The sequence below is a fragment of the Drosophila hydei genome, unplaced genomic scaffold (genome assembly GCF_003285905.1).
Source record: "Drosophila hydei strain 15085-1641.00,03,60 unplaced genomic scaffold, DhydRS2 tig00000063-arrow-pilon, whole genome shotgun sequence".
Classification (NCBI taxonomy): Eukaryota; Metazoa; Arthropoda; class Insecta; order Diptera; family Drosophilidae; genus Drosophila; species Drosophila hydei.
In genome coordinates, this window is record NW_022045657.1 from 7,462,675 (window position 1) to 7,489,149 (window position 26,475).

At 43.3% G+C, this 26,475-nt stretch overlaps 2 protein-coding genes across 7 annotated transcripts; both read left to right on the forward strand.

Annotated features, from left to right (window-relative positions):
• Window positions 1-465: 465 nt before the first annotated feature.
• LOC111595362 (translation initiation factor IF-2, mitochondrial) lies at window positions 466-3,118 on the forward strand. Its single transcript, XM_023309051.2, has 5 exons — window positions 466-705; window positions 912-1,044; window positions 1,104-1,672; window positions 1,734-2,153; window positions 2,213-3,118. Exons 1-5 carry the CDS (start codon window positions 601-603, stop codon window positions 3,044-3,046), a joined length of 2,061 nt encoding a protein of 686 aa, XP_023164819.2. The 5' UTR covers window positions 466-600; the 3' UTR covers window positions 3,047-3,118.
• A 2,232-nt stretch (window positions 3,119-5,350) lies between these two features.
• LOC111596328 (papilin) lies at window positions 5,351-26,359 on the forward strand. Of its 6 annotated transcripts, XM_023310497.2 has the most exons (18): window positions 5,351-5,660; window positions 15,064-15,124; window positions 15,186-15,364; window positions 15,429-16,457; window positions 16,513-16,816; window positions 16,869-20,850; window positions 20,909-21,088; window positions 21,327-21,497; window positions 21,590-22,620; window positions 22,677-22,860; window positions 22,924-23,121; window positions 23,201-23,371; window positions 23,632-24,206; window positions 24,271-24,421; window positions 24,934-25,371; window positions 25,475-25,633; window positions 25,699-25,815; window positions 25,876-26,359. In XM_023310497.2, exons 1-18 carry the CDS (start codon window positions 5,638-5,640, stop codon window positions 26,046-26,048), a joined length of 9,126 nt encoding a protein of 3,041 aa, XP_023166265.2. In that variant the 5' UTR covers window positions 5,351-5,637; the 3' UTR covers window positions 26,049-26,359. The 6 variants fall into 6 exon arrangements, with proteins under 6 accessions (XP_023166265.2, XP_023166292.2, XP_023166272.2 ...); XM_023310524.2 differs by lacking the exon at window positions 24,934-25,371; XM_023310504.2 differs by lacking the exon at window positions 21,327-21,497 and having other exon boundaries at window positions 25,876-26,358.
• The last annotated feature ends 116 nt before the right edge of the window (window positions 26,360-26,475 follow it).

Here is a 26,475-nt window from a genome sequence, read left to right on the forward strand (position 1 = left end):
TTAAAGCAGAACTAATATTAATTCTTTGAATGCCTTCGTCAATAATTTGTATTTTATTATTTCAAATTAATTTCTTTTAGTACTGTCTTAGTTGGTTTGAAACTTAGCTAAAAAGCGTTGATGTGCTCTTGCTAAGCTAAAAACACAACCAAGCTTTTTGGCTGGTGTACGAACTAAAAATATCCCTGGTCTCAGTCGTAGCTATCAACAATAACCGTTTAGGGCATGTGTCACGGTTAAGGTAGCCAACAATCGGTTACTATCGATAACATATCAGAGACGCAGTAAAGCAATACACATTTAGTTTTCCTAATTGTATTAAAATGATTTATTTTTAAAATCAACATTAAGTTTTCTGTCTTACTATGCGAAATTGAAAATAATTATAAACATCATCAGCTGACCAGCCCAGTTGATCTAAAAAGCTAGGGCTGAAAGTATTAATTTTAGTTTTCTAGTTTTTATTGCTTACGGTCACATTGGCAGAGAGCACCTTGCTTTGGAAAAATAGTGTTTTAAATTACACAATAGCTATATTTTAAAAGAAACCAATGAGTATAAGATATAAAGTGAAAATACAAATCAATAAAACGGCGTAAAATGCTTAGATTAAGCCATATCTTTCGACTTGGCAGCACAATGCGGCAACGCCAACTTCATACCGGCGTTACAAGACTCAAGCGCCGCAAGACAGCTGAAGAGAAGGTACGACAATCGCGGTAAAAAAGAGGTGACGCAGAGAGAAATTGTATCATTGAACGAATGACGTCACAACGTGTAAAATAACAGAAGTGTTCAATGATAAATTTAAAATTGTCAATTTTTGGTCGATGCTATTTCTAGTGTCTTCAATTTTGTAATTATGCTGTGTTTGAACCTGTATGAAAAGAACATGCTGACTAATTGTATAGAAATCCCCTCGAATTATAGAGTATTCGCCCAAGAAGTTGCAATCTTCCAATGCAGCGACCGCACACGGCACCACCGACATTTGGCGATACATGACCGTAGCAGAGCTGGCAAAAACATTGGAAAGGCCTTTGGGTGTGTTGGTAATTTAATGGAAATCTAACCTGCTCTAATGTGATTTAATTTAAATGCAGACGATGTCCAGGAGGCCATGTTGTATGTGCCTGGCGCGGACAACATCGAGGCGGGCGCCAAACTGGAGGATTTGAAGATCATTCAGAACATTGCTAAGAAGTTGGGCGCTAAAACACGTGTTGTGGCCGCACCTGAAGCAGGCACAGAGGACGAGCACAAGGACCGTGATGTCTTACCTCGGCCACCCGCTCCGCCAGAGCTGCTAAAACACCGTTCACCAGTGGTCACTGTGATGGGTCATGTGGATCATGGCAAAACAACGCTTTTGGATTCTCTGCGAGGGGCAGATGTCGCTGCTGGCGAAGCAGGTGGTATAACACAGCATATTGGCGCCTTCACTGTTACACTGGAGAACGGCGAAAAGGTCACGTTCTTGGATACCCCTGGACATGCCGCATTCAGTGCTATGCGAGCTCGCGGGGCCGTTGCCACAGATATTATTGTGCTTGTTGTAGCCGCCGAGGATGGTGTGATGGCACAAACCCGTGAGGTCATTCAGCTGGCTAAAGAGGCACAGGTGCCCATAATCGTAGCGTTGAATAAGATTGACAAGCCCGAAGCGAATATAGTAATGCACTTTTGCTATAAAATCGATTTAAATATGCCAACTAACGAATTTTATGTTTCAGGAAAAGAGCAAACGCGAATTGGCGCAAATGGGCTTGGCACTAGAAGAGCACGGTGGAGATGTTCAAGTTGTACCCATATCGGCACTAAAAGGAACAAATTTGGAGCTTCTGGCGGAAGCAGTTAGCACGCAGGCTACACTAATGGGTCTAAAAGCAGATCCTACAGGTCTTGTGGAGGGCATTGTAGTTGAGTCCAAGACTGATCCACGCCGTGGCAAGTTATCTACGGCCATTGTCACTCGCGGTACATTGCGCAAAGGCTCAGTGTTACTGAGTGGGTTAGCGCATGCTAAAGTACGTGGTCTCTTCGATCACAATGGGACGCCGGTAGCAGAGGCCGCGCCTGGCACGCCTGTGGAAATACTAGGTTGGCGCGAGTTGCCACTGGCTGGTGACCTGATTCTTGAGGTAGAAACAGAGGTGAGATAAATCTTTAGAAATCCCGATGTGCCTGTGTATATGTCTACTTAATTCTACAGAAAAAAGCGCATGCAGCTCTCAAATATCGTGAACACCAGGCCCAAGTGGCGAAAGTGGAATCAAGCAGCGATGAAATTCGGAAAAAGGAGGAGGAACATCATGCAAAGTATCGTGCCGAGCGTGAGGCTCGTCGCCTGGCCGGTCGTTTTAGAACGCGAGGCGGCCAACGGGTGAAGCAGGTCGATAAAAATGAAGGCGTTCCACGCGTGAGCGTTATCGTCAAGGGTGATGTGCATGGTTCTGTAGAAGCCATACTGGATGTGCTGGATACCTACAATAGCAACGATCGCTGCCGCCTCGACATCGTGCATTACGGTGTGGGCAATGTTACCGAAGGTGATGTTGAGCTGGCCAAAGCATTTAATGCTATAATTTATGCCTTTGCCGTGGAAACGCCACAGGCCAAGCAGGTCAAGGATGTGAATGTTAAGAGCTATAATGTCATATATCGTCTGATTGATGATCTCAAGGAGCAGTTGAGCAGTCAATTGCCAGCTGTGGAGGTGGAGGAGCAGCTCGGTGAAGCTAATGTGCTGCAACACTTCTTTATCAATGAGGGGCGCAAAGAGATCCCGGTGGCTGGTTGCCGCTGTACCAAGGGAGTTCTTAAGAAGGCCCAAAGGTTCCGCTTGATAAGAGATGGCGAGGTCATTTACGACGGTGTCTTGGAGTCGATGCGTCATTTGAAAAACGAGGTGGATTCCATCAAAAAAGACGTAGAGTGTGGTTTGCGCTTTAAGGATGCCAAGGTACTGCCGCAGCCGGGGGACATAATACAATGCTTTACCACGCACATGGAGGCGCAGAAAACGGATTGGGATCCTGGCTTTTAGTTAATTGCCGTTGAATAACTGATTTATATTGTTGCCGCTGCTATTGTTATCGCCATTTCATACATATATCTATAGTTTTGTATTATATATTGTGTATATAAAACAAATCCACTATACGACTTCCTGTTGATCTTTCTGCTGTTCGTGCGCTGCTACTGCCACCCTTCACCCACATGCCTTGCGCTTAGGATAACGCCGCTGCCGCAGCGGAACTGCCGCCGATAAGCGTCTGACAGCGGCAACGGCAGCAGCGACTGAGGCTGAGGCTGCGACAGAAGCAACTGCTGCAGCTGCGTTCGCCCCTGGCTGTCCATGTGCATGCCATGACGGATGCTGTCTAAATGGGTCAAAGCAATGCTAATTGGAGTTAACCCACACCAAGGCAGAAAGAAACAGCATAGAAACTGCCTCAGACCTAAGCGTATTCTTCTCATTCTGCTCTGATAAACGATTTCCGTTGGGGGTGGCCAATTAGCGCTTAGTTCCACATTTATTTATGAATGAGCTCTTTTTATTTAATACACATCGCACATTAAATATTATACACATGCTTAATTTCATTTAATCGCGCTTTAATTCTTCCCTTGAAACTTGCGGAATGTTTTTTTGCGCTGCGGCACAGTTACTTATTAGCTAATGGAAAGAAACTTTCCCTCAGTGGCATGCTGATAAAATGAAATATCTAGGGACTGCACTGTGTGCTGGGCATACGCAGAAACTGAAATCTCAATTTTACTATATTACTTTCACGAAATCAAGGCCCAGATTTGGGATTTCATTTCGATTTTGGTTTTTAAATATTTCTAATTACCTCTTAATTGGAAAACTCAGCTCGAAATGTAGAATCCCGGGATTTGGGCACTTACTATAGCGTGCTTGGGGGAGCTGGAGCAATGACGTAACAGTCTTGTAAAACTTATAATTAGTTCAATTTTAAGTGGGCCACTTGATATATTTAAAATTCTCCCTAGCAGTTGGCAGTTCAGGATAGTAGGAAGGGCCGTCAAATCTGACTCTGACTGCTTACCTGGCGTACGTTTTGGTATTTATTCGTAAGCTGTGATAAAAACTATTTATTTGAAAAGCAATTCTAGAAAAATACATTTCATAGTTAATTTGATTCTTAGGCCAGTGTGCAGCAAGCTGTGGCTTAAAAGCGACCTATGATAAGCGAATCATATCACACAGCTCCAAAATAAAACACCGGAAACCGGGACTTGGGTTAAACTATTTTTGGTGACTGTGATTGTATACGGAAGTCGGCAAAGAGTGGAATGCGGAAATAATCAGCAGACAGAGCGACCAAAAACGTTCCAGAATGAGTAATTTATGAATGAGCTCGTACAATTAAAACAACCTAGTAATAGACACTATGGACATTCGATATCTCTCTGCAATGTCGTTGATGAATGCGCTGAATGAATTTGACAGACAGATCAGTTACCCTCCATGTCTATATATACATCAATTTGACTGAATTGTTAAAAAAGGACAAATCAGAGCATAAACATGTACATGTGCTGTTAGTTGCAATTAAAACGAAATTACTACTGTGTATACTGTATGTATGTGTATGTCTATGGATGCATATTATGACAATGATCGGCACCCTGCAAAGGACCCTTGCTTCCTCAATGCCGACGACATGTGTTCATCAGCCTCGCTCATTAGGGGCGTCAAATGGTCTTAACTCCGACTTCAATTTCATTTCAACATGTGAGACAACAACGAAGCAGTAAATCACGGGTTTGCTGGGTACTTTCAACTTCAATACACACAGACGCAGGCATGTAGACACATATATATGCATCCACACGTGCAACGCATGAAGATCAAAGTTGCAAAGTTGTTAAGAAAAAGAGAGAACCAGTTGGGACTGGAGAGCGAACTGCTCGTCCGACTGCTGGCAAAAAAATATCGAATCGAACCCAGTCGCTTGTGGGGGCTGTAAGCAGCCGGTTCAATAAAGGATCACTCGCATTTAAGCTCCATCAAATGGACAGTCAAAAGCTCTCATTCAGTGCTTAGTAGATATTTTATAAAAAGAAATAAATAGCATCGCTGCTCAGTAGCTAACCTAAGCCCTTTATCCATTTTCGGGCTGATTAGAAAGAACACCAAAAGCAACGGAAGCACAACCCGTTGATCATGGCGCTATCGCTACAGTTGCTTTGACGTCGACGGCCACAACGACGGCGACGCTGACGCTAGCGGCGACGGCGACGCAGCCGCAGAACGAGACGACGCCTTGTGGTGCTGCAACAGAATTAGAGCGATCTCGTCTCGATCAGTTTGTGGCGTACGCTCTAGACCTGCGGGTGTGCTGGTGATCGTGGTCGTGTTGGAAGGACGTGTTAGCAAGGACGACGGCGCCTGTTTGACAGCCCTCACAATTCCTTTTGGCAACGCGCAAGCGCAAAGTGCAAGCAAATGTTCGAGTGACAAGTGTGCAAAAAAATAATTAAAACTCAAGTGATAAACATTTCAAGTGCTTGGCCATCAAAAGCAAACTTCTAAATATTTGTGCAAGAAATTCGTGAAGAGCAGCGCCAAACGCTGTCGATTAATATATAGATAGCATCAGCAGCGAAATGGATTTATCGAGGCGGTTGCGGTAAGCATCTGACAAATATGTATCTCCCAGATACAATTGCCAGCCGCAGCATCAGCAGAAGCAGAAGCAGCAGTTGAAACGTGTTTGGCATGAAATTGATTCCTTTTGTGTTCGCCCACAAATTACAGTGTCAATGCGAATTTTAATTTCATTTGAACTACATGTGCAAATACTTGACTTGGCTCCTGACTGGCTGCCAGGCATCCAGCCTGACTTGCTGCCACTGATTGTCCTGCACATGTGTGCGTTTGTCTATGTGTGTGTGTGTGTGCCAGTGGGCGTTTGCGAAGGGAACGTGCTTCCTGTGCAACAGGCGTTACGTTATTGACACTACGCGACTGCCATTATCCTGGCCAACATTTTGTTTGCATGCCAAATTACATTGCCCGTTTAATTGAAGTTTGTTAATGAAAATTGCAACATTTTACCAACAATTTGAAAAGCATCCTTGGTCCCGTTCGCTGTCACATCGAGCTCCGCTTAATTAGTGTTCTACTATTAGCTTAAAAGTTGTGCGTAAATGAGTAAATTTTTCTCTTAGATGCAAAGAGATTGAATCTGCTATTTGACAAATTATTTTCGGGAATTTCTTTATAGTCTGATGTGTAAAATGAAAACGAGAAATGTGTTTTTTGCAATGATTAATTATAGACCATGTTATATGAAGTCATGAAGTCAAGGATTTCTTTATGCAAAGAAAATTTTCAAAATTCTGTATAAAATGATCAAAGTTATTCTGCTTTACTGAAGCACTATCGATATTTCCGGCAGAGATAGTTTTCCCAAAAGCTTTTTTGGCCCAATATGCTATCTGAATACAAATGCTCTGCCCAATACCTGTGCGCGTAGCAGTTTTGTTTTTACCTTTGGCTTTGTTAGTTTTTCAAATTTGTGTGCGAACACAGAAATCAAATCAAAATTTCATATTGAAATGTAAATATTTATGTGTGGCTAGTGTGTGTAGGTGAAGTGCGTGCGCTTTGAAGTGCTCCCAAAAAGGCCTCGCCAAATAAAAAAAATTGAAAGAGAAGACGAAGAAGAAAAAGTTTGAATTAAAGTGAAACAGGCAACCAGATACCGCGTGCAAAGTCGGTTCAAAGTTGACTACGACTTTGAGGCTCTGCCCAGCCATTCTGATAGATCTTGATGGAGCTGAAGCAGTTGCTCTCACGCACACGACGCTGGACATCTATCTTTTGCGTGTGATCTGCAGCACTGTCTGCGTTTTATTTTTGGCTAAAGTCATAAAGTTGTCGACGTGGTGGCCAGCACACATAAATGCCCAGAACTTGTTCCCCCGTGCCACACGCTAGTACGACGAGGTCTCTGGCCAGCTGGTAGTTAGCGCATCCATTCGTCAAGTATTTTAAAGTTTTTCGCGAAAAACACTGAGCGAGCCACTTGAATAAAGGAAAATGTTGCACGTTGTCAACGGCGAGGCAGTCTTTTTTTCAATTCACTTTTGGTTTTTGTGGCTCTTTTGTTTTTCTGCGAAATTGCGTCAGAATGTGGCCAACACATGACCTCTTTAGCGTTGACTTTGGCAGATGCGATAACGACACGTGTTCAGCTAAAGATTGAATCAAACTTTGCGGGAGCTGACAAGCAAAATATTCTTTGAATCTAACCACATACATGTTTACTCGACGAAAATCTATAAAATACAATTAATTTTTCACTTGAATGAAATGCAAAGTGAAGGTAAATTGACCTAATTGGAAAAACTTTTAAAATTCATAAAAATAGATTTTAATACAGTGTCAAGTACTAGAAATTCTGTAGAATGTGAAGCAAATTGATTTTCCACATTATGAGCTAACATACTGATAATCAATTCACATATTGAAAATAAATTCATCTTACATTTGATAATATTCGTATTTGATAGTTGGATTTTCTTTCCATTCAAGTATTTCTGTATTTTTTAGCTTCAATGACTTCGCATTCAATTCTTTAGCTGGCCTATACCTATGACTTGTTACCGACATCAACTTGGGCCGGGTCAATAGACACTCTGTAGTTTAATGGTACAACCTAAACATTTTAAGACACTCGTCTATATGTGGGGCCATTAAATGCTTATATGTATAAGTAACTCATTGTTATTGCACAAAGCGAAATTTTGTGACTCGTGACGTCTTTGAACTTGACTTAGTTGTTGGTAATGATGATTAGTGTTGGAAAACGACAAGCGGAATAATGCAGATTGTTAGCTGCGTTCTTTTTGATTGAAATATAGAATTTCGTGTAGAAAGCCAAAAGTAAATATCTTCACGGCTGCTGCTGAATTGTTATGTTTTCAACAATATTTTTTCCACCGAAAATTACTACATTTTAACCAGAAAGAAAAAGAACAGCAACATGGCCAAATTGTTTATTAAGTGTTTGTGTACTTTTAACTAAGTATAAACAATAAATTCCAAAAATGGATGCTGTGAAAATGCTGAAAATGATACACGCACACACGATTCACAGTATCGAATATTCAAACAGAATCATGCATACTTTATGGACACCGTGGCACGAGGCAAACAAACAAACACACTTCGATTGCATAATTGAACCTTAATTACTATTAATAAGTTGTTTAGGCAAATGCTGATCGTATTTGGTTCTAGCAGCTACAAGGGGTGCCCAATGACTTTGTTGCTGGTGCGAAAAATACGCCGGAAACTCAATGTGCTTGAAATTGGAAGTTGAGCATGCAGTTTTGTGGAAAATGAAATTAACGAGAATATCGAATGATGCGGCAAATGAGCAACAAATTAAACACAAGTCGTTCGCAGGCTTAAACAAACGACCCGTCTTGTTGTTGCTGCTGCATCTACGGTCCTTCCACGGCTCAATTACAGTCCAAGTTCATGGCGGACATGTTGCACGCTGCATTTGCAACATGTGTGCTTTGCGTCCCTACCGACTGCAGACTGGCCCCCCAGTGGCAGTTAATGATCATGAGCCGGCGTAGATCTGCAGATCTTGTTCCCATGACTTTATGCATTATGCTTAATTAACAAAGGCTGCCGACGACGTGGCGACGTCGTGTTTAATTATTCCATAGCCTAGCGTTAAATCAAATGCCAGCTACCAGTCCCTAATATGTTAATTTTTAGCCCATAAGCAACATACGCACACACACACCCATAACATACATATGTACATATATAATTAAATCGATAGCCTCGGCTACGGACCGAGTTTTTTCATGGGGTCGACGCACGCTGCAACGCGGAAGATAAAAAGGATGCCCCAAAACAAGACACACAAAATATGCCGTCGCAAAATTGCAGAGGCCGCAACAAGCCACAGACCCAAAAACAAAAACAGACAAAAAAACTTTGAAAAAAGTTCGCATGATGCAAAAAATATCCAAAATTTCTGCAAAGGAACCGGGTGACAGTGGGCATTAGCAAGCAGCACAGAGACCTCAATGAGATGCGTCACATGCAGCAGCAGCAACAGCAGTAAATGTGCCTAAAAAGCGGCGCTGCCAGCAACAGTCGCATCAGCAGCACCAGCAAAAGCAACAGCAACAAGTGAAGCAGCCAGCAGACAGAGCAAAAAGCCATAAAAATATTTTGACTGCCGGCTAAAGACGCGAACTGTTTACTTGTTGTTGTTTTAGTTGTTGTTGCAGTGGGCTGTTGCAGACGTGATTCAAATTCCGATGACAGAAAAGGAACCGAATCAAGCCAAAATTGAAGTAAAATAGGGACATTGAGAGAGAAGTCCAGGATAAGTTTTTGTTGATTGATTTTTGTCATTGCAGCCTCTTGCGTCATTTAAAATTTACATCTTGTACACGTAACTGTGCACTTTTAAAGTAATGGTAGCAAAGCATCCATCCAGTTATGTAGTTAATAAGAATTTGCAAGAATTATTGCCCTTCTGTGTTAAGCATAACAATTCCAGTTTACAATTGCGTAATAAATCAATGTCTCTGCTCTACATTTTGGCTGTCAGAGAGATGTAGTATAATTCGTTGGCAATAGATTGTTGCGATGTATCAAATATCGAAGGAAATAGGCGTACTTAGAGATCTTGATGGATCATAACAATATCAATTTTTGTTCTATAACTTTATAACTTTATCTAATGTCATTTTATACAAAAGAAATAGAGCTTGTCTTTTTTTATATGTTTTTAGTTTATTTTTAACACATTTTTCATGTCTGTTCAATCAGACCTTCAAGTGAATTTCAATTTATAAATATATTTAAGTAATTATTAGTCACATATTTTCCTAGGAGTAAAGATTGCTGATTTATGACAGTAACAAATTAGAGATGTTGATAAGTTAATGTTCATTTATTTTCAAAATTTCAAGATAAACACAATTTTTAAACAACTGCAAACTAAATAAGAAGTGTTTGCTTATGTTTTAATGTACTTTAGTATTTATATATATACATAGGTACAATTGGAAAAATGTTGCGATATAATTTACTTTTGTTTTCATTATTAATGTTTATTGTCTAATTTATTAGCTATATACTCAGTAACGAAAATATCTATAAAAATTCTGCAGGTAATTATGTGTTAAAATATGCTCATACTTTGCGCATCCTGGAGAATCTATTTTGAGAAATTACCAGCTAGCAAGCTGTTTATATTAAGACCTGATAAATCGGGCCAGTTGAGGCATCTGATGGGTACAAAGTTCGAAACTTTGAAAGTAAATACTTTATGAATCTGTGCTTTATTTTCGCAGTGCTATTAGCAATGAGTACTTTGAGTTGTACTCGGGGTTGTATACGTATTTGTAATTGTACAACTTCGGACCACTCGAAGCAGCTTGTTGCAATCTCGTCCCAAATGAGTTGGACAAATAGAAAATTGCCAATGTTTGCGTGTGGCGGAGGGGCATTATGATGCTTCTAATTAGCTGCCTGGCATCTTTGTTGTTGTTGGTGTTGGCATTGTTGTTGTTGCGCCTCGCATATTGCACTTCAAGTGGCCGATGCAACATTTGCCATAAAAATTTGTTTACAAGTGTTTGTTGTTATTGGCCAGTCAAACGTTTTGCTCGCCTGCCGCTGTCAACTAGTGAAATTTATGGGTCAGTAAATTGTTGCAGTCTGCACTAAAGTGAAATGCAGCAAATGTTGTCCTCACTCTCTCTCTCTCCTTATCTCCATCTTCTCGTCTCTGTCTATCTGAGTTTTACTGTGAATACTGTTTGCTCATTTGCTTTGCTCGTTTGCTCAAACGCGTGACAAATATTTCATTAGGCATTTATGCAAACTGTGTTGCTGCTGCTGCTGCTGCTGCTGATGATGATGATGCTGATGCTGTGTCTGAAGTGCCTTTTAGCCTCAAAGAGCTGCAACTTTGTTGGTGGGCACGCACATACACAGACAAAGCTCAACTGTTGCATAACCCTGCCCGCTAGGTGCCTCATTTGGTAAACAATTCCAGCGCAGTGCGTGTGTGCGCTTTAATGTTTATTATTTTCACTACTCAATTAAGCTTAATTAATTTTGAAATTGATAATTGCTTGCGCAAGCGTTGCAAGGGTTTTTGGCTGCCGGGCAAAATAGCAGACAGCAGGAGCACAAGCCCAAGCCCAGACCCAAGCTAAAGCCGAGCCGAGTCGTGCCGAGTCTAGCTGAGCTGTCAATGTCGTGTGTGCAGTGCTTTATGCAAATGCAATTAAAATTTCAACAATGCAAACATTTACTTCCGTTGCCACAAATGTCGACGCGTTGTGCCAGCATCTTCATGGTGTTATCCCCGCAGTCATCTGCTGCAGCATGTGCAGCAACATCCACCTGGTGGTGCATATGCAACATTTACCTGTCCGCCGCTCAGCCACAATTTGGCGTTTTGCATTAGCCTGTGTTTGTCTTGCGATAATTGTATGACTATGTAATTGTATTTGCACACCCCCAACTGTGGGCGTGACATTTGAAATGGCAGTGCCCGTGTATCCTTTCAACTAATGAGGCCAAGCCTGCGAGGCTGCACTTAATTGCCGGCTGCTGAGACAAGGCCAAATAAACCACACGCTCCTAAATGCAGTCTCATAAGACTTGGCAAAATGTTTACTTCATGGAGATTAGTGTTACTTTTGGGAATATTGATGCTTGCTTATATTATGTATATAACCTTGGAAGTTCAGTGGATCATGTAGGCACTTAATCTCTGATTTCATTGAGTTCCATACGAATGTTTACCTATATTTGATTGAATTTACGCTTTGCTAAATATTTTCTACATGCAATGATTGGCATCATTTTGACTCTGAGTTCAGCCTTAACTTGTTTTTTATCTGCATTTCAATTTGTTGCAATGAAATCAGTTACAATTGCATTGAGGCTCATATAAAACAACAACAAAAAATGCCAACATTTTTTACAATCAGCATTTAAACGTGGGGCAGCTAAAGTCAAATGATTGCAGCTGGTAAAAGGGAGAGACCCGGGGCATACGCATTCCATCTTCATCAAAGGCCCGGAGGCTGTTGTGGCATCTACATGGTACGCACAAATGTTGCATGCTGCACTCTTTCATTTACATTCTTTCAGTACATTCTTTGACTTTTAAATAGAACGCAATGCTGCCCCAGCTGCTGTGAGTGCCGCAAGTGCCGCAAGTGCCCGTCCCAACTACCAGCCACTGTGGGTTAATCAAGTGGCATGGGAAACTACGCAAAGACTCTTACTTCTTATGCTCTCCTAAGTGGGGGCGTTTGCTTGCCACGGCCTCGTCGATGAGTCATGTTAACATAAACAAATCAAACGCTGCTTTCTATCTTCAGGTGTTGCTGGTGCTTTCAATTTATTTTTGTTGCTGACGCTTTGTTTAGATTAGTTCCGACTTGCTACATATTTTAGCTAGTCTTTAGCCATTGTTTAGCATCGAATTTAAGTATTATACAATTTGTTTGTCTTCTTGAGTTTAGCGGGTAAGTGCACGCACTTGTACACTAAGTGAACAGCACTTAATGTTGCCGCGGCTAATAAGTAGAGGCGTTATTTATGATGGCCGTTGCAACATTTCAGGCCACAAATGCACTTGTTGCGCGCCACCGATTTCCCAATACAAACACACATGTTGGAATCGAAGTGAATGAGAACAAATAATAAACGCAAAAGGGTGTGAACCAAATAATCAACTCAGTTTTCTTAGACATATCATTTTAACACTATAGTTTGAGGAAGGATGTTCGTTGTTTAGTAAACTTAATGAGTTTGAATGTAACATAAATTAAGATATTTTAGACCTTTTACATTTTTTAGGCAGTATTGAAATTCAATATCGGCAAATAAATTTATTTTTTTGTCAGATATATATTTAAGTTTTTAATCCTCGTTTAGTAATTACCAGTAATGGAAAGAGAAGTTTTTATATATTTTGCAATTCAGTAGACGCAAACAATGCATACAGAGTACCATTTCTTGCAAATACTTACTAATAACTACTTCTACTTGTCTTACAACCTCTTATTGTTTCCATTGTTGTTCAGTGATTTCTCTGCTCTAAGCAGCAAACAATACAGTCCATTGTTTGATTGTTTAAGTGGAATCCTTTCATTTTACTCTAACTGGGCCTGTAAATTGGCGCAAGCTGCAATATGGAAAGCTCTTCCTTGATCTTGGCCATTAGCAGGCACTGAGCCATTTGAGATTAACAGCCAAAGTCCGATTGGGGTCGGAACAAAGGCAATACAAATTCTACCAAATATATATGTGTTTACCTGGACATGGGCCCGATTTGATCTATTTCTGTTCTAAAGCTTCCGTCGGATTTTTGGCATTTCCTCTTTTTGTTTGACATTTGTGGGGAAGCGACGTATGCTTGAATGCCAGTGGTTTTCATTTGATGTGTACGAGCAATGCCTGTACATATGTATGTCTTGATTGTGGCAGCTGTTTATGTTTGTGTCACGTGGTATCCGCCATATGTGGCAACAAGAATGCTGGAAAGCATACGTCGCATGTCTATAAGTATGTACAATGTTGTTCTTGGATAAAATTTGGTTATATTTTACGTGTGGAAAATTTGTGCGTTATCAGCAAGCAGCCGCGCATAAAAATGGAACCAGACACTGGTCATGGGTTCTGCGGTCTCAGCAGATTTTCTTGAACTACCCAATTAATAGCGCGTCGCTGTTCTAGCCTGGCCCGATTTTGACACAGTGTACTGGTAGTTTATCCTGTTTGTATGACGCAATAGCTTTGGAGGCGTCTAAGCGACGCCGCCTTCAGGCTAGAGTCAGCCCCAGCTTAATGGACTGTGAAATGTGTGCCGTGGCGTTGTCGTTGTCCTCGTCGTTGTCATTGCCGTAGCCATAGTCATAGTCGATGTCATTGTCGGTGCTCTGCCAAAGCAATAGGTGTCCTGGCATTGGTTTCAAAAGGGAAATGCGCTCAAATTGCATTAAAATACCAACACAGAAGCATAAAAATTATGGCCACACACTTGGCGTGCCACACTGCTAGCAAGTCCTGGCCCTGTCATAAGCAGCACGCCTGCTGTGCCCCACGGTCGCAGTCGCAGTCGCAGCCAGTCGGAGGCGTCCAAGTGTAACAAAACGCAGGCTTCTTGCACGCAGCGTCAAAAATTAAATTGGCAAGCCACCAATATCGAGCGGGGCTTGGGGCCTGGGGCCACTAAGCTTCGTTGCTTGCAACGTTGAACGCTTTTGACATATTCACGCAAGTTGTCCTCGTCCTCCTTCCTCAATCCTCGTCATCGTTCTCGTCCTCGGTCCTGTTCTTTCGATTGCGAATGCTAGTGCGACTGCGGCTGCGGCGTCGCCTTGTCTGAGGCATAATCATATATTCTCTGTTGGCGGGTACTTATTTGCTTGTTCTTTTCTTTTTGGCAAATCGGCAGGAAGCGCTGCTAAATTATGTCTTGTTTATGTGGCATTGCATATTTATGGCCAGCATTTCGGCGCACTATAAAAAAATTGTTACCAAAAGAATGGCATTGCAAAATTTGACTTGACCAAGTTCGACTAACTCGCCCACTTCACAATAGCAATACCCCACCACCACCGTTTAATGCAAAAACAAGTTCAATGTTTGTTTGCTCTGCCCAGTGGACAAAAACAAGTTCGCGCTGTTGTTGTTTTCAACCGTCTGAAGCCCTACAAACGCTTATTTGTTCACATTTGTTGGACGTGGCGTGCCTTTTTTTGAGAAAGTCTTTGACAAGTAACTGACTCCCGTCTGCTTTACTCGTTCTCACACACTCTCTCCACACAGTTCCCCTCTCTTTTTCTTCTCTCACATCCGCCTTTGTAATTAAGCATGAGGCAAAGTCAACAAATATTTGCAACGAGTCAACAGGTGACGATGTGTTTCATGCTTTTCATTAATGTTCGTATAAATTATAAGCAGAGGTTATGAGGCTGTGCTATATTTTTTTTAAATTGATTTTTTTTGTTTCTTTACAGATCAACTGCCTTGGTAGCATTCATAGTACTGATAGGCATACAGAGCTCACAGAGTAGATTCGTAAGTGTAACCATTTTAATCATTACTGATCGTTTTAGTTAACCGATATTTTATTTCTTAGCCTGGACTACGTGCAAAAAGACAATATGGTGCAAATCTTTATTTACCCGCTAGCTACGTAACCCCTGGCGGCGAGGGCGACGATCCAAATGAGTGGACTGACTGGAGCTCACCCTCGGACTGCTCGCGCACCTGTGGAGGTGGTGTTTCCTATCAGACGCGCGAATGCCGCCGTAGAGAGTGAGCTTTCTTTTATGAGAAATTCCTATATTCATATAGTTACCCTCAATTTTTTTTTACTCAGTGCGAACGGCGAAGATATGTGCAGTGGTGGCAGTCGGCGTTACTATTCCTGTAACACCCAGGACTGCCCGGAGGAGGACCCAGACTTTAGAGCTATGCAGTGTTCGCGATTCGATTACACCAAATTTGATGGTGTGCTCTACACTTGGGTGCCCTACACAAATGCGGCGAATCCATGTGAGCTGAACTGCATGCCAAAGGGTGAGCGCTTCTACTATCGTCAAAGAGAAATGGTGGTGGATGGTACCCGGTGCAATGATAAGGATCTGGACGTTTGTGTCAATGGGCAGTGCATGCCAGTTGGCTGTGACATGATGCTGGGCAGTGAGGCCAAAGAGGACAAGTGCCGCAAATGTGGCGGTGACGGCAGCACATGCAAGACAATTAAGAATACCTATACATCAAGTGATCTATCTGCTGGTTACAACGATCTGCTGCTCGTGCCCCAAGGAGCAACAAATATTCGCATTCAGGAATCGGCGCCATCGAATAACTATTTAGCTTGCCGCAACCAAACAGGTCACTATTACTTAAATGGAAATTGGCGTATTGATTTTCCACGCCCCATGTTTTATGCGGGTGCATGGTGGAACTATGAGCGTAAGCCATTGGGATTTGCTGCACCCGATCAACTGACATGCAGCGGTCCCATAACCGAAAGTATCTACATTATAATGTTGGTGCAGGATAAGAATGTAAGCGTTGACTATGAATACAGTATTCCGGAATCTTTGAGCCATAGCCAGCCAGATGCACATACGTGGACGCATCGTGAGTTTGGGCCCTGTAGTGCATCGTGCGGTGGTGGAATTCAGTCCCGCCAAGTTACCTGCAATAATCGCATTAACCTTCAAGAAGTCGATGAGGCTTTATGCGAGGCACAGACCAAGCCGGTCGAAAGTCAGGCATGTGGCACAGAACCATGTGCTCCACATTGGGTTGAGGGTGAATGGAGTAAGTGTTCCAAAGGCTGTGGATCCGATGGTTTCCAAAATCGCACAGTTAGTTGCGAGCGCATCTCATCTGATGGGTAAGTGGTATCTGCTAGAAAAAACATAAAAAATTAAAGACATTGAATTTTCTAGTGTTCATACGGCGGAGGATGATGCAGTTTGCCTTAAGCAAGTAGGAAATAAGCCAGCAACAACTCAGGAGTGCAATCGTGATGTCAAAAATTGTCCGAAATATCATCTGGGTCCCTGGAAGCCATGCGACAAGCTGTGCGGCGAGGGTAAAGAAACCCGTAAAGTCACTTGCTTCATTGAAGAGAATGGTCACAAGCGTGTTCTGCCTGAGGAAGATTGTGTGGAAGACAAGCCTGAAGTGGAAAGGACCTGCCTATTAGCACCATGCGAGGGTGTAGACTGGATCATATCCCAGTGGAGTGGTGTATGTTAAATAAATTTAATTTCAAGCCAAAAGGTTAATCCGATTTTTTTAGTGTGACGCCTGTGGTCAGAATACCGAAACTCGTAGCGCCGTGTGCGGCTCAAAAGATGGTAAAGTATACCCACAAAAGTTTTGTGGAGATAAAGCCCCGGAACTGACCAGGTCGTGCACTTCGTCAAAGTGTGAGTCGCAATGGTTTTCATCGGAGTGGAGCAAGTGCTCAGCGGCTTGTGGAAAGGGTGCTCAATCACGTATTGTATTATGTGGCGTTTTTGATGGTAAACAGATAAAAACCGCAGACGACTCCAAGTGTGACGCAGCAACAAAACCAAAGACTGATCAGGAATGTGAAGGTGAAGAAAAGGAATGCCCTGGTCAATGGTTTACTGGACCTTTCGGCCACTGTAGCAAACCTTGTGGTGGAGGTGAACGTGTGCGTGAGGTTCTGTGTTTATCCAATGGTACCAAGTCTCTCAACTGCGATGAATCAAAGGTTGAATCAATTTCTGAAAAGTGTAATACTCAACCTTGTACCAAGGACCAAGTCCTGCCTCTTACGAGCACTGATAAACCGATTGAGGATGATGAAGATGAATGCGAAGATGATGATGAGTTTGTTTTGGTCGACTCAGACGTAACTGATGTCACTGATGAGGACTCAGATGCAATGTCAACAACCGACGATTTGATGATGAGCGACAGTACTTACACATCAGACGACGAATCGGCATCTACTGATAGCACAGTCGAAGGATCAGGCTCAGATAGCACTTCTGATAGTGGTATTTCTGTCGAAGGCAGTGGAAGTGAATCTACAAGTGAATTCTCAACTTCGTCGGGTGAATCTTCCACTGACTCTACAGACTTGACTACAGAATCCAGTGGTTCTTCAGACATTAGTGAATCGACAACAGAGGTCTCGTCGTCATCGGTCTCTGGATCTACTTCAGGCTCCTCGACTGATGTATCAACTGAATCAACTTCAAGTAGCTCAACTGACGCCTCAAGCTCAAGTTCAACAGACGGTTCAAGCTTGGGCACAACGGAATCGAGCTCATCGGACTCAAGTTCAAGTGATGCATCGAGTTCAACAGATGTTTCAAGTTCGACAGATTTCTCAAGCTCAAGTGAAGTGTCAGGTACGACAGATAGCTCAAGTTCGACAGATGCTTCGGGCTCAACAGATGTCTCAGGCTCAACAGATGCTTCGAGCACTACAGACACCTCAGGTTCCACAGATATATCGAGCTCGACTGGGACCTCCAGTTCAACAGACGCCTCTGGCTCGACGGATGCGTCAAGCTCTACGGATGCCTTAAGTTCAACTGACGCCTCAAGTTCCACTGACACTTCAACTGCGGCAGATACTTCAGATTCTACAGATAGCTCTTCCAGTGGATTTACAGACACGCCTCTCGAAACTTCATCTCAAGTTTCTACTTCTTCGGAGACCACTGAATCTAGTAGCTCAACAGAAGGTGTCTCATCTACATCAGAATCAACTAGCGATGCAACGAAGGACACCACAGTTGTATCCTCTTCGACAGATAGCTCTTCTTCGACAGAATCATCTGTATCTACAGATACGACTGTCTCCTCATCAACGGAGACTACACCTGAGCTTTCGACGGATTCAACTGAAACGACAAGTTCACCTGGTTCAACTGAAAGCACAACGGGGGGCAGTTCATCAGCATCTTCTGAATCAGGTTATTCATCTACCGAATCGTCTGATCTTACTTCTGGCCCCACTGAATCAACAGAATCTTCGAGTTCAGGATCAACAGGTAGCACCGAGCAAGGTTCTACTGATGGGTCTACATCAAATGCAAGTAGCAGTTCTGTCGACACATCGACAGATGGTTCAACCGATAGCTCGTCCGAGGGAGTCACTAAAGGTTCGACAGATAGCTCGACTGATAGTTCGACTGATGGTTCAACTGATAGTTCCAGTAGTGGATCTACTGATGGCTCATCTGTTGGTTTGACCGATAGCTCGTCGGATGTTACGACCGATAGTTCCACCGATAGTTCGTCTACTGGTTCCACAGACACAACCGACGTTTCTGAATCAACTGCATCACAGAGCACTGGTCCATCAGAAAGTACTTCCGAGAGTTCTAGCATTGGTTCAACTATTGAAGCTAGTTCCAGTTCGACAGAAAGCTCAAGCTCCACCGATAGTTCAGTTTCCACGGACAATTCTAGTTCCACCGACAGCTCTACAGATGCCTCTAAGACGACAGAAGTTACAACCGAATCATCTCAATCCACTGGCTCTTCTGTAACTACCGACAGCTCTACCGATGTGTCGTCCACTGATATAAGTTCCTCCGAATCTTCTGACTCAACAGCAACATCGGAGAGTGGAGGTACTACTGAAAGTGGAGCCACTACAGAAACTACATCTGAGAGTTCTACTGGTTCTACTGGCTCTACTGACTCAACAGGTAGCACACTATCTACGGAAACAGGCAGTACCAGCGATATTTGGAGCACATCTGATTCTGATAATGAATCCAGTACACCCCACACCTGGGAAACAACACTTACCCCAACCAAAGAAAAACTTCGCAAGTGTAAGCCCAAGAAGAAGATTTGTGAGAAGTCTGAATTCGGTTGTTGTCCTGATGGCAAGTCAGCAGCTAAGGGACCATTTGATGAGGGATGTCCCATTGCGAAAACGTGCGCTGAGACAGAATTCGGCTGCTGTTCAGACGGAGTTTCACCAGCTGAGGGCAAAAGAAACAAGGGTTGTCCGAAATCTGATTGCGCAGAGACACTCTTCGGCTGTTGTCCAGATAAATATACAGCTGCCGAGGGTGAGGATAATGAAGGATGCCCTGAGCCAACAACCTTGGCGCCAACAACCACAGAAGAATCGACTGTTACCATATCTACAGACATTGAGGGCTCTGGTGATTCTACTGTGTCAACGGAGTCAGATAAGGCTGTCACCTCTTGCTCTTTCACTGAATTTTACTGCTGTCCTGATGGAGAGACACCTGCCAAGGGAGAGAACTTTGCTGGCTGCCCCACAGACGCTGGTAAGCCGGGATGCGATAAGTCCGAGCATGGTTGTTGTCCAGATCGGCGTACCCCTGCTGCCGGCCCCAATGGTCAAGGCTGTGCTGCTTGTACTAGTGAACCTTTTGGCTGCTGTCAGGACAATGAGACTCCCGCTCATGGCCCTCAGGGCGAAGGCTGCTGCATCAATACTGCATTCGGCTGCTGCCCTGACAACATTCGGCCTGCATATGGGCCTAACTTTGAAGGCTGCGAGTGTGGAGCTTCTCCATATGGCTGCTGTGCGGATCAAAAGACTTCCGCACGTGGACCACAACAGGAGGGCTGTCCATGCGAGACCACTCAACATGGTTGTTGTCCCGATAAAATCACCGCTTCCAGAGGACCCAAATTTGAAGGCTGTCCGTGCGAGTCAATGCAGTTTGGTTGCTGTCCAGATGGTCTTTCCTTTGCTAAGGGTCCGCATCACCAGGGATGTCACTGTGCACAGTCAGAATTCAAATGTTGTGAGGATGGTAAGACACCAGCTAAAGGTCCTAACTTTGAGGGCTGCACTTGTGTGGAGACCGAATTCGGTTGCTGTCCAGATGGTGTTACAAAAGCTCAGGATGATAAGTTTGGCGGCTGTGAAAACGTTCAGCAGCCCCCACAAAAGGCTTGTGGTTTGCCCAAGGAACAGGGAACCTGCGGCAACTTCAGCGTTAAATATTACTTTGATACGTCTTATGGAGGTTGTGCTCGATTCTGGTATGGCGGCTGTGAGGGTAATGGTAATCGTTTTGAGACTGAGGCGGACTGTAAGGACACGTGCCAGGAGTACACTGGACAGCATGTGTGCTTGCTGCCTAAGAGCTCCGGTCCCTGTCAAGGTTATTCCAAGAAATGGTACTTCGATACAGACCGTAATCGTTGCGAAGAGTTCCAATATGGCGGATGTTATGGCACCAATAATCGGTTCGACAGTCTTGAACAGTGCCAGGCTACTTGTGCCATAAGTGAGAGCATGCGTAAGTACATGAATAAGTGAATAAGATTGAATTCTAGGTGAATTTAATTGTATTTTAGCCGCATGCGAGCAACCAGTGGAAAGTGGACCATGTGCCGGCAACTATGAGCGTTGGTATTATGATAATCAGACTGACGTGTGCCGTCCCTTCAGCTATGGTGGCTGCAAGGGCAACAAAAACAACTATCCTACCGAACACGCTTGTAGCTATAGCTGTCGACAGCCTGGAGTGCTTAAAGGTTTGAGATTTAATATATTTGTGTATTATGGCTTGGGAGTGATCTGTGTAATATCAATGTTTTGCCTTGGTTAAGATTAAGCATGAAATTTATTACTTTATCCTTGGTTAACGGTATATTTTTTCTATAATCTCCTTTCCTTTGCTTGGTTTTTGCTTGTGCATGAATGTTTGTTGCTTGCTCTCTATATCCCGATCTCCTGCACGATATATTGTTCCACATAAACACACAAACCCAGAGCAATGCTCATTGCCTAAGCAAACTGGTGATTGCAGCGAGAAACATGCCAGATGGCAATTCTCTGAAGCTGAAAAACGTTGCTTACCCTTCTACTTCACGGGCTGTGGCGGAAATAAAAACAATTTCCCTACATTGGAATCATGTGAGGATCATTGTCCTCGACAAGTTGGTAAGCCTTCAATGTTGTTGCGATAGCTTTTGATGTGCGAAAAGCTGTTTCTCTAAGGATAAAACACTTTTAACACTTTTTCATTCTCTTAGCCAAGGATATTTGCGATATTCCCGCCGAGGTTGGCGAGTGCGCCAATTATGAATTTGCTTGGTACTATGATACCAAGGATGCCGCTTGTCGTCAGTTCTACTACGGAGGTTGCGGTGGTAACGAGAATCGTTTCACCAGCGAAGAGGCGTGCATGGCTCGATGCGAAAAGAAACCTGAGCCACCAACACCTCCTCCACCGCAAAGCGCAGTTCATGTCTGTGATCAACCGGAGGAACGTGGCGACTGTGACAAATATGCACTCAAATGGACCTTTGATAGATCGATCGGTGTTTGTCGCCAATTCTATTATGGTGGTTGCGGAGGCAATGATAATCGCTTTGAGACCGAATCCGACTGCATGCAGGTTTGTGCTAGACAGCAACCAGAGCCGCAGCCACAGCCACAACCTCAGCCCCACCCGCAACCGCCACCACAACCGCAGCCGTCTGGAAATATTTGCGAGCAGCCAGCTTCTGTGGGCGATTGTGCGGAATATGTGTTGAAGTGGAACTACAATTCAACATTGGGTAGCTGTCAACAGTTCTACTATGGCGGATGTGGAGGCAACGATAATCGCTTCGATACCGAACAGGATTGTTCTACGCGTTGCAATGGAGGTGTAGAAGAAGAACCACGTCCTGAATCTGAAACGGACAAATGCTTTAGGGGACCAGAGCCAGGAAACTGTTATGAAAATACTACACGATGGTACTACAATAGCCAGGAGGGACTCTGCGATGAGTTTGTTTACACCGGGTGTGGTGGCAACGACAACAACTTTGCGACCGAAGAGGAGTGCCAGAATGATTGTCATCCGGCACAGGACACGTGCTCCCTTCCCCCAATAGCAGGACGCTGTAGTGATACCTCAAGCCGCTGGTACTTTGATGGACGCACAGGAACTTGTCTTCAGTTCGAGTTTACAGGCTGTCGCGGCAATCGTAATAACTTCGTGTCGGAGCAATCTTGCTTAGATTATTGCCGTCGTGATCAACCGCATCCAGAATCGGAACAAGAACCTCCAGCACCAGTAATATAATAATCATCTAAGCTGATTTTATCCATATAAAATGTTACTGTTTTTAGTCCTTTTCGGTGTGCACTCAGCATCCTGAGGCCGGAGAATGCGACAACCATACCACCGCCTGGTTCTACGACAATGAGAAAATGGTGTGCACAGCCTTCAGCTATAGTGGCTGTGGTGGTAATGGTAATCGGTTTGAGACCCGTGATCAATGCGAACGTCAATGTGGCGAGTTCAAGGGTGTCGGTAAGTAAAGTGATTTATTTATAATAATTGTTATAAGTTAGTTTTATTAACGTGCTGTGTCAGATGTTTGCAATGAACCGGTGACGACGGGACCTTGCACACAGTGGCAGACCCGTTATTTCTACAGTCGTGATAGTCAGAGCTGCCAACCTTTCACCTATGGTGGCTGCGATGGCACTGGTAATCGTTTCAATGACCTATATGAGTGTGAATCGGTTTGTCTCGGTGGCCGCGAGCCATTGCCTTCGGGTGCGGCTAAAGGTAACAACATATAAAGCTCAGAATCAAGAGCTTTTGGTAAAATTTGATTTTATTTTTGATTTTATCTGGACGTAAGTAGATATTTGTCGACTTCCGGTCATCCCCGGTGTGTGTAATGGCCCTTCGGTGCAGGAGCGTCGTTGGTACTACGATGATGAGCGTGGCACTTGTATATCCTTTATTTACTCAGGTTGCTCTGGCAACCAGAACAACTTCCGTTCCTTTGAAGCATGCACAAATCAATGCGGAAGTAAGCCTGCCTCACAACTGACACTTTTTTCCAACTGCACTCGAGCACTCTGCACTCAATTTATTACCCACCCCACACAATTCTGCACTCTTCCTCACTTTTAAATTTGAATATGCTTGTTAAGTTATGCGTAGAAGTAGTTTTGCCTAGTATAATTATTTGAATAGTGCACCCTCAGTAGATATAAGATTGCACGCAGCTTGGTAGACTAGCTGGGTAATCACAGTATGGAGCAAATCTGACTATGTTCTTTTTCACAGAGCCAATCGACAACGAGATCATCAACGAAATCTTACCCAGTCGTTGCGAAACCTATGACAGTGAATGCCGTGATCTACGTTGTCCGTACGGTGTGCGTCGCGTCCCAGCTGAATCGCAGCCGGAGTGTGAGCAGTGTATTTGCCTGAATCCATGCGAGGGCTATCCATGTCCCGCCACACAACAATGTGCCATCGATGTGTCCAATTCTGGTGACCGTGATCATCAGTTTGTGCCTGTCTGCCGTGATATCAACAAGCCTGGTGTTTGTCCACAGCTGGCGACCAATGCAAGCGAATGCGCTCGCGAATGCTATACCGATGCCGACTGTCGCGGAGATAACAAATGCTGCAGCGATGGCTGTGGCCATCTGTGTGTGGCTCCGGCGCGTCCCACACGGCGACCCAATACTCCACCCCCGGTCGTTATTTACCCAGGCGAAGTGCGAGCCACACTTGAATCCAAGCCGCCACAGGAAGTGGATGTGCAGACATCAATAGGTGGTATAGCAGTACTACGTTGCTTCGCAACTGGCAATCCGGCACCGAACATTACTTGGTCCCTAAAGAATGTTGTTGTAAGTACTCCATAAGTCCTCACAAGCTGAATCCACATCTTATTCGGGAGCCACATCTTTTTAGATTGACACCAATCAAGGTCGTTATGTGCTGACTTCGAACGGCGATCTAACCATAGTCCAGGTACGACAAACCGACGATGGTACCTATGTTTGCGTGGCCAGCAACGGCCTGGGCGAGCCAGTGCGTCGCGAAGTCGCACTACAAGTGACAGGTGCGTGGCAATCTTTTAATGTATATTATTCCAAGCCTTTGCAAATTGGTTACTTGTGTTTAATAAGATAACGAAATGCGATAAGTTTTAAAAATTTATTTCTGACAAAATCGATTATAGCCATATCCAGTCAGTCATAGACCAGCCCAGTTAAGAAATTGGATATATTATATTTATTTATTTAAAAAAAAAAACTTTTAATAAAAGTTGGCATACAAATATTTCGATAGCACGCTATTACCTAGACTGGGTCAGGACTGGTTTCCGGTTTTTAATAGAATCAATTCGCGAAATTTATATATACAAACTAAGCTATACTCTTAAATTATATTTTATTATATAAGTAACTTGCAATTGGCTTTGAATACTTCGGATTTTCGAAGCTTAGATATTGGCTTTTATGTTTATTGCTTGTTTTGGTTTTGGCTTTATAACTAACTTTTTTTGTAATTGTGCATGTTGCGTGCTCTTAACCATTTGCATGCTTTTTGATTATGTGTTGGTGTTGGTAGAGCCTAGAGATGTACCAGCCTACATATTGGGCAATAAGAACGCCACCCAAATTGTGCAATTGAATCAACCTGCCTTGGTTCGTTGTCCGGCTGGTGGCTATCCCGCACCCCATGTCAGCTGGTGGCGAAACAACCAACACTTCGGTATGGGTCCCGAAACTAGTCGTGCGGTAATGAACCGCGACTACTCGCTTTACTTCCGATCTGTACAGCTGTCCGATTTGGGCCTGTATACATGCGACGCGTACAACACCGGACGCCCTGTCTCGCTGCACATTACGCTCAAGGCTATTGGTCCAGCTCAAGGCGTTGGCGATGAAAAATACTTGGAGTATATCATTAACCCACCAACGGCACCGGTCACTCAAAGGCCCACATATCCCTATAGACCTTCACGTCCGGTCTATGTGCCACCCCCTGTTGTTCACGACCCAAGAAGTAAGTACTATTTGCATGATATTATTACGTTATGGTTTGTTTTATGATTTTCTACATGAACTGAGTTGAATCTTATGCATAATACATTCAATTATCGCTATAGTTGATGCCCGAGCTGTTATTGGACTGAATCCACAAAATAAATACACGCCGGGCTCCACAATTGCGATTGACTGCGCCGTGCAGGGCAATCCGGCACCGAATGTGACCTGGACCAAGGATAATACGCCTCTATACAATAACGAACGTGTTCAAATAACTTGTAAGCCGATATATATCTGTGGTTTGAAACATTGCCCATAATTACGCCCATATTTAAAATTTAAGCCAATCCGCATCGTATGGTCATCAGTGATGTTACCACCGAGGACAGCGGCGTCTATGGTTGCACAGCGCGAAATGCCTACAGCTACAGTACCAGCCAGGAGACAGTCACAATCGAGTGTAAGCATTCACAAAATATGGGTAATGAATATTCAATCAAGGTTTTATTTGATTTTGCAGCTGTCATACCACTATCGCCAGAGTGTATTGACAATCCCTACTTTGCCAACTGCAAGCTGATCATCCAGGGCCATTACTGTGTGAATAAGTACTATGCGCAGTTCTGCTGCAGATCCTGCACATTGGCTGGCCAGATTCCGCAGCCGCATCCCAATGCTTTAATTCCATACTAAAATTACGAAATTTTCAAGTCTAACATTTTTGTTGGACATTTGCATTGAATTGAGTTTAAACCAGAAATTATTCAGAGAATAAGCAACGTCACAAACCATAGATAGACCAAAAATACCGCCAATTGCATAGCCGACAGATCAAATATATAACGAACGTTTTGCTAAGTAAATAAAATTGCATATAACATAATCCCATAAACGATGATTTCTTCCAGCACAAAAGAAAATAGTATTAGTACTTTATGATTTTTGTTCCTATTTATTCTTGATTTAAATTCAATCCATAGAAGAAAGTGCCTAAAACTTATTTTCATTTGATATATATTATTTAGTGTTTTTCTACGATATTTGTGCAACGAGTAAAGCAATTTAAGCCTAAAAATATTTGTAAATAAATTAAAATTATATAATAAAGAGTGCATATGTA

Coding starts and splice junctions, on each gene's coding strand:
- LOC111595362 (XM_023309051.2), top strand. CDS start 601: ATGCTTAGATTAAGCCATATCTTTCGACTTGGCAGCACAATGCGGCAA. Junction 706..911: donor GCAAGACAGCTGAAGAGAAG/GTACGACAATCG, acceptor CTAATTGTATAG/AAATCCCCTCGAATTATAGA. Junction 1,673..1,733: donor ACAAGCCCGAAGCGAATATA/GTAATGCACTTT, acceptor TTTATGTTTCAG/GAAAAGAGCAAACGCGAATT.
- LOC111596328 (XM_023310497.2), top strand. CDS start 5,638: ATGGATTTATCGAGGCGGTTGCG. Junction 16,817..16,868: donor TCATATCCCAGTGGAGTGGT/GTATGTTAAATA, acceptor CGATTTTTTTAG/TGTGACGCCTGTGGTCAGAA. Junction 22,861..22,923: donor TGGCGAGTTCAAGGGTGTCG/GTAAGTAAAGTG, acceptor GTGCTGTGTCAG/ATGTTTGCAATGAACCGGTG.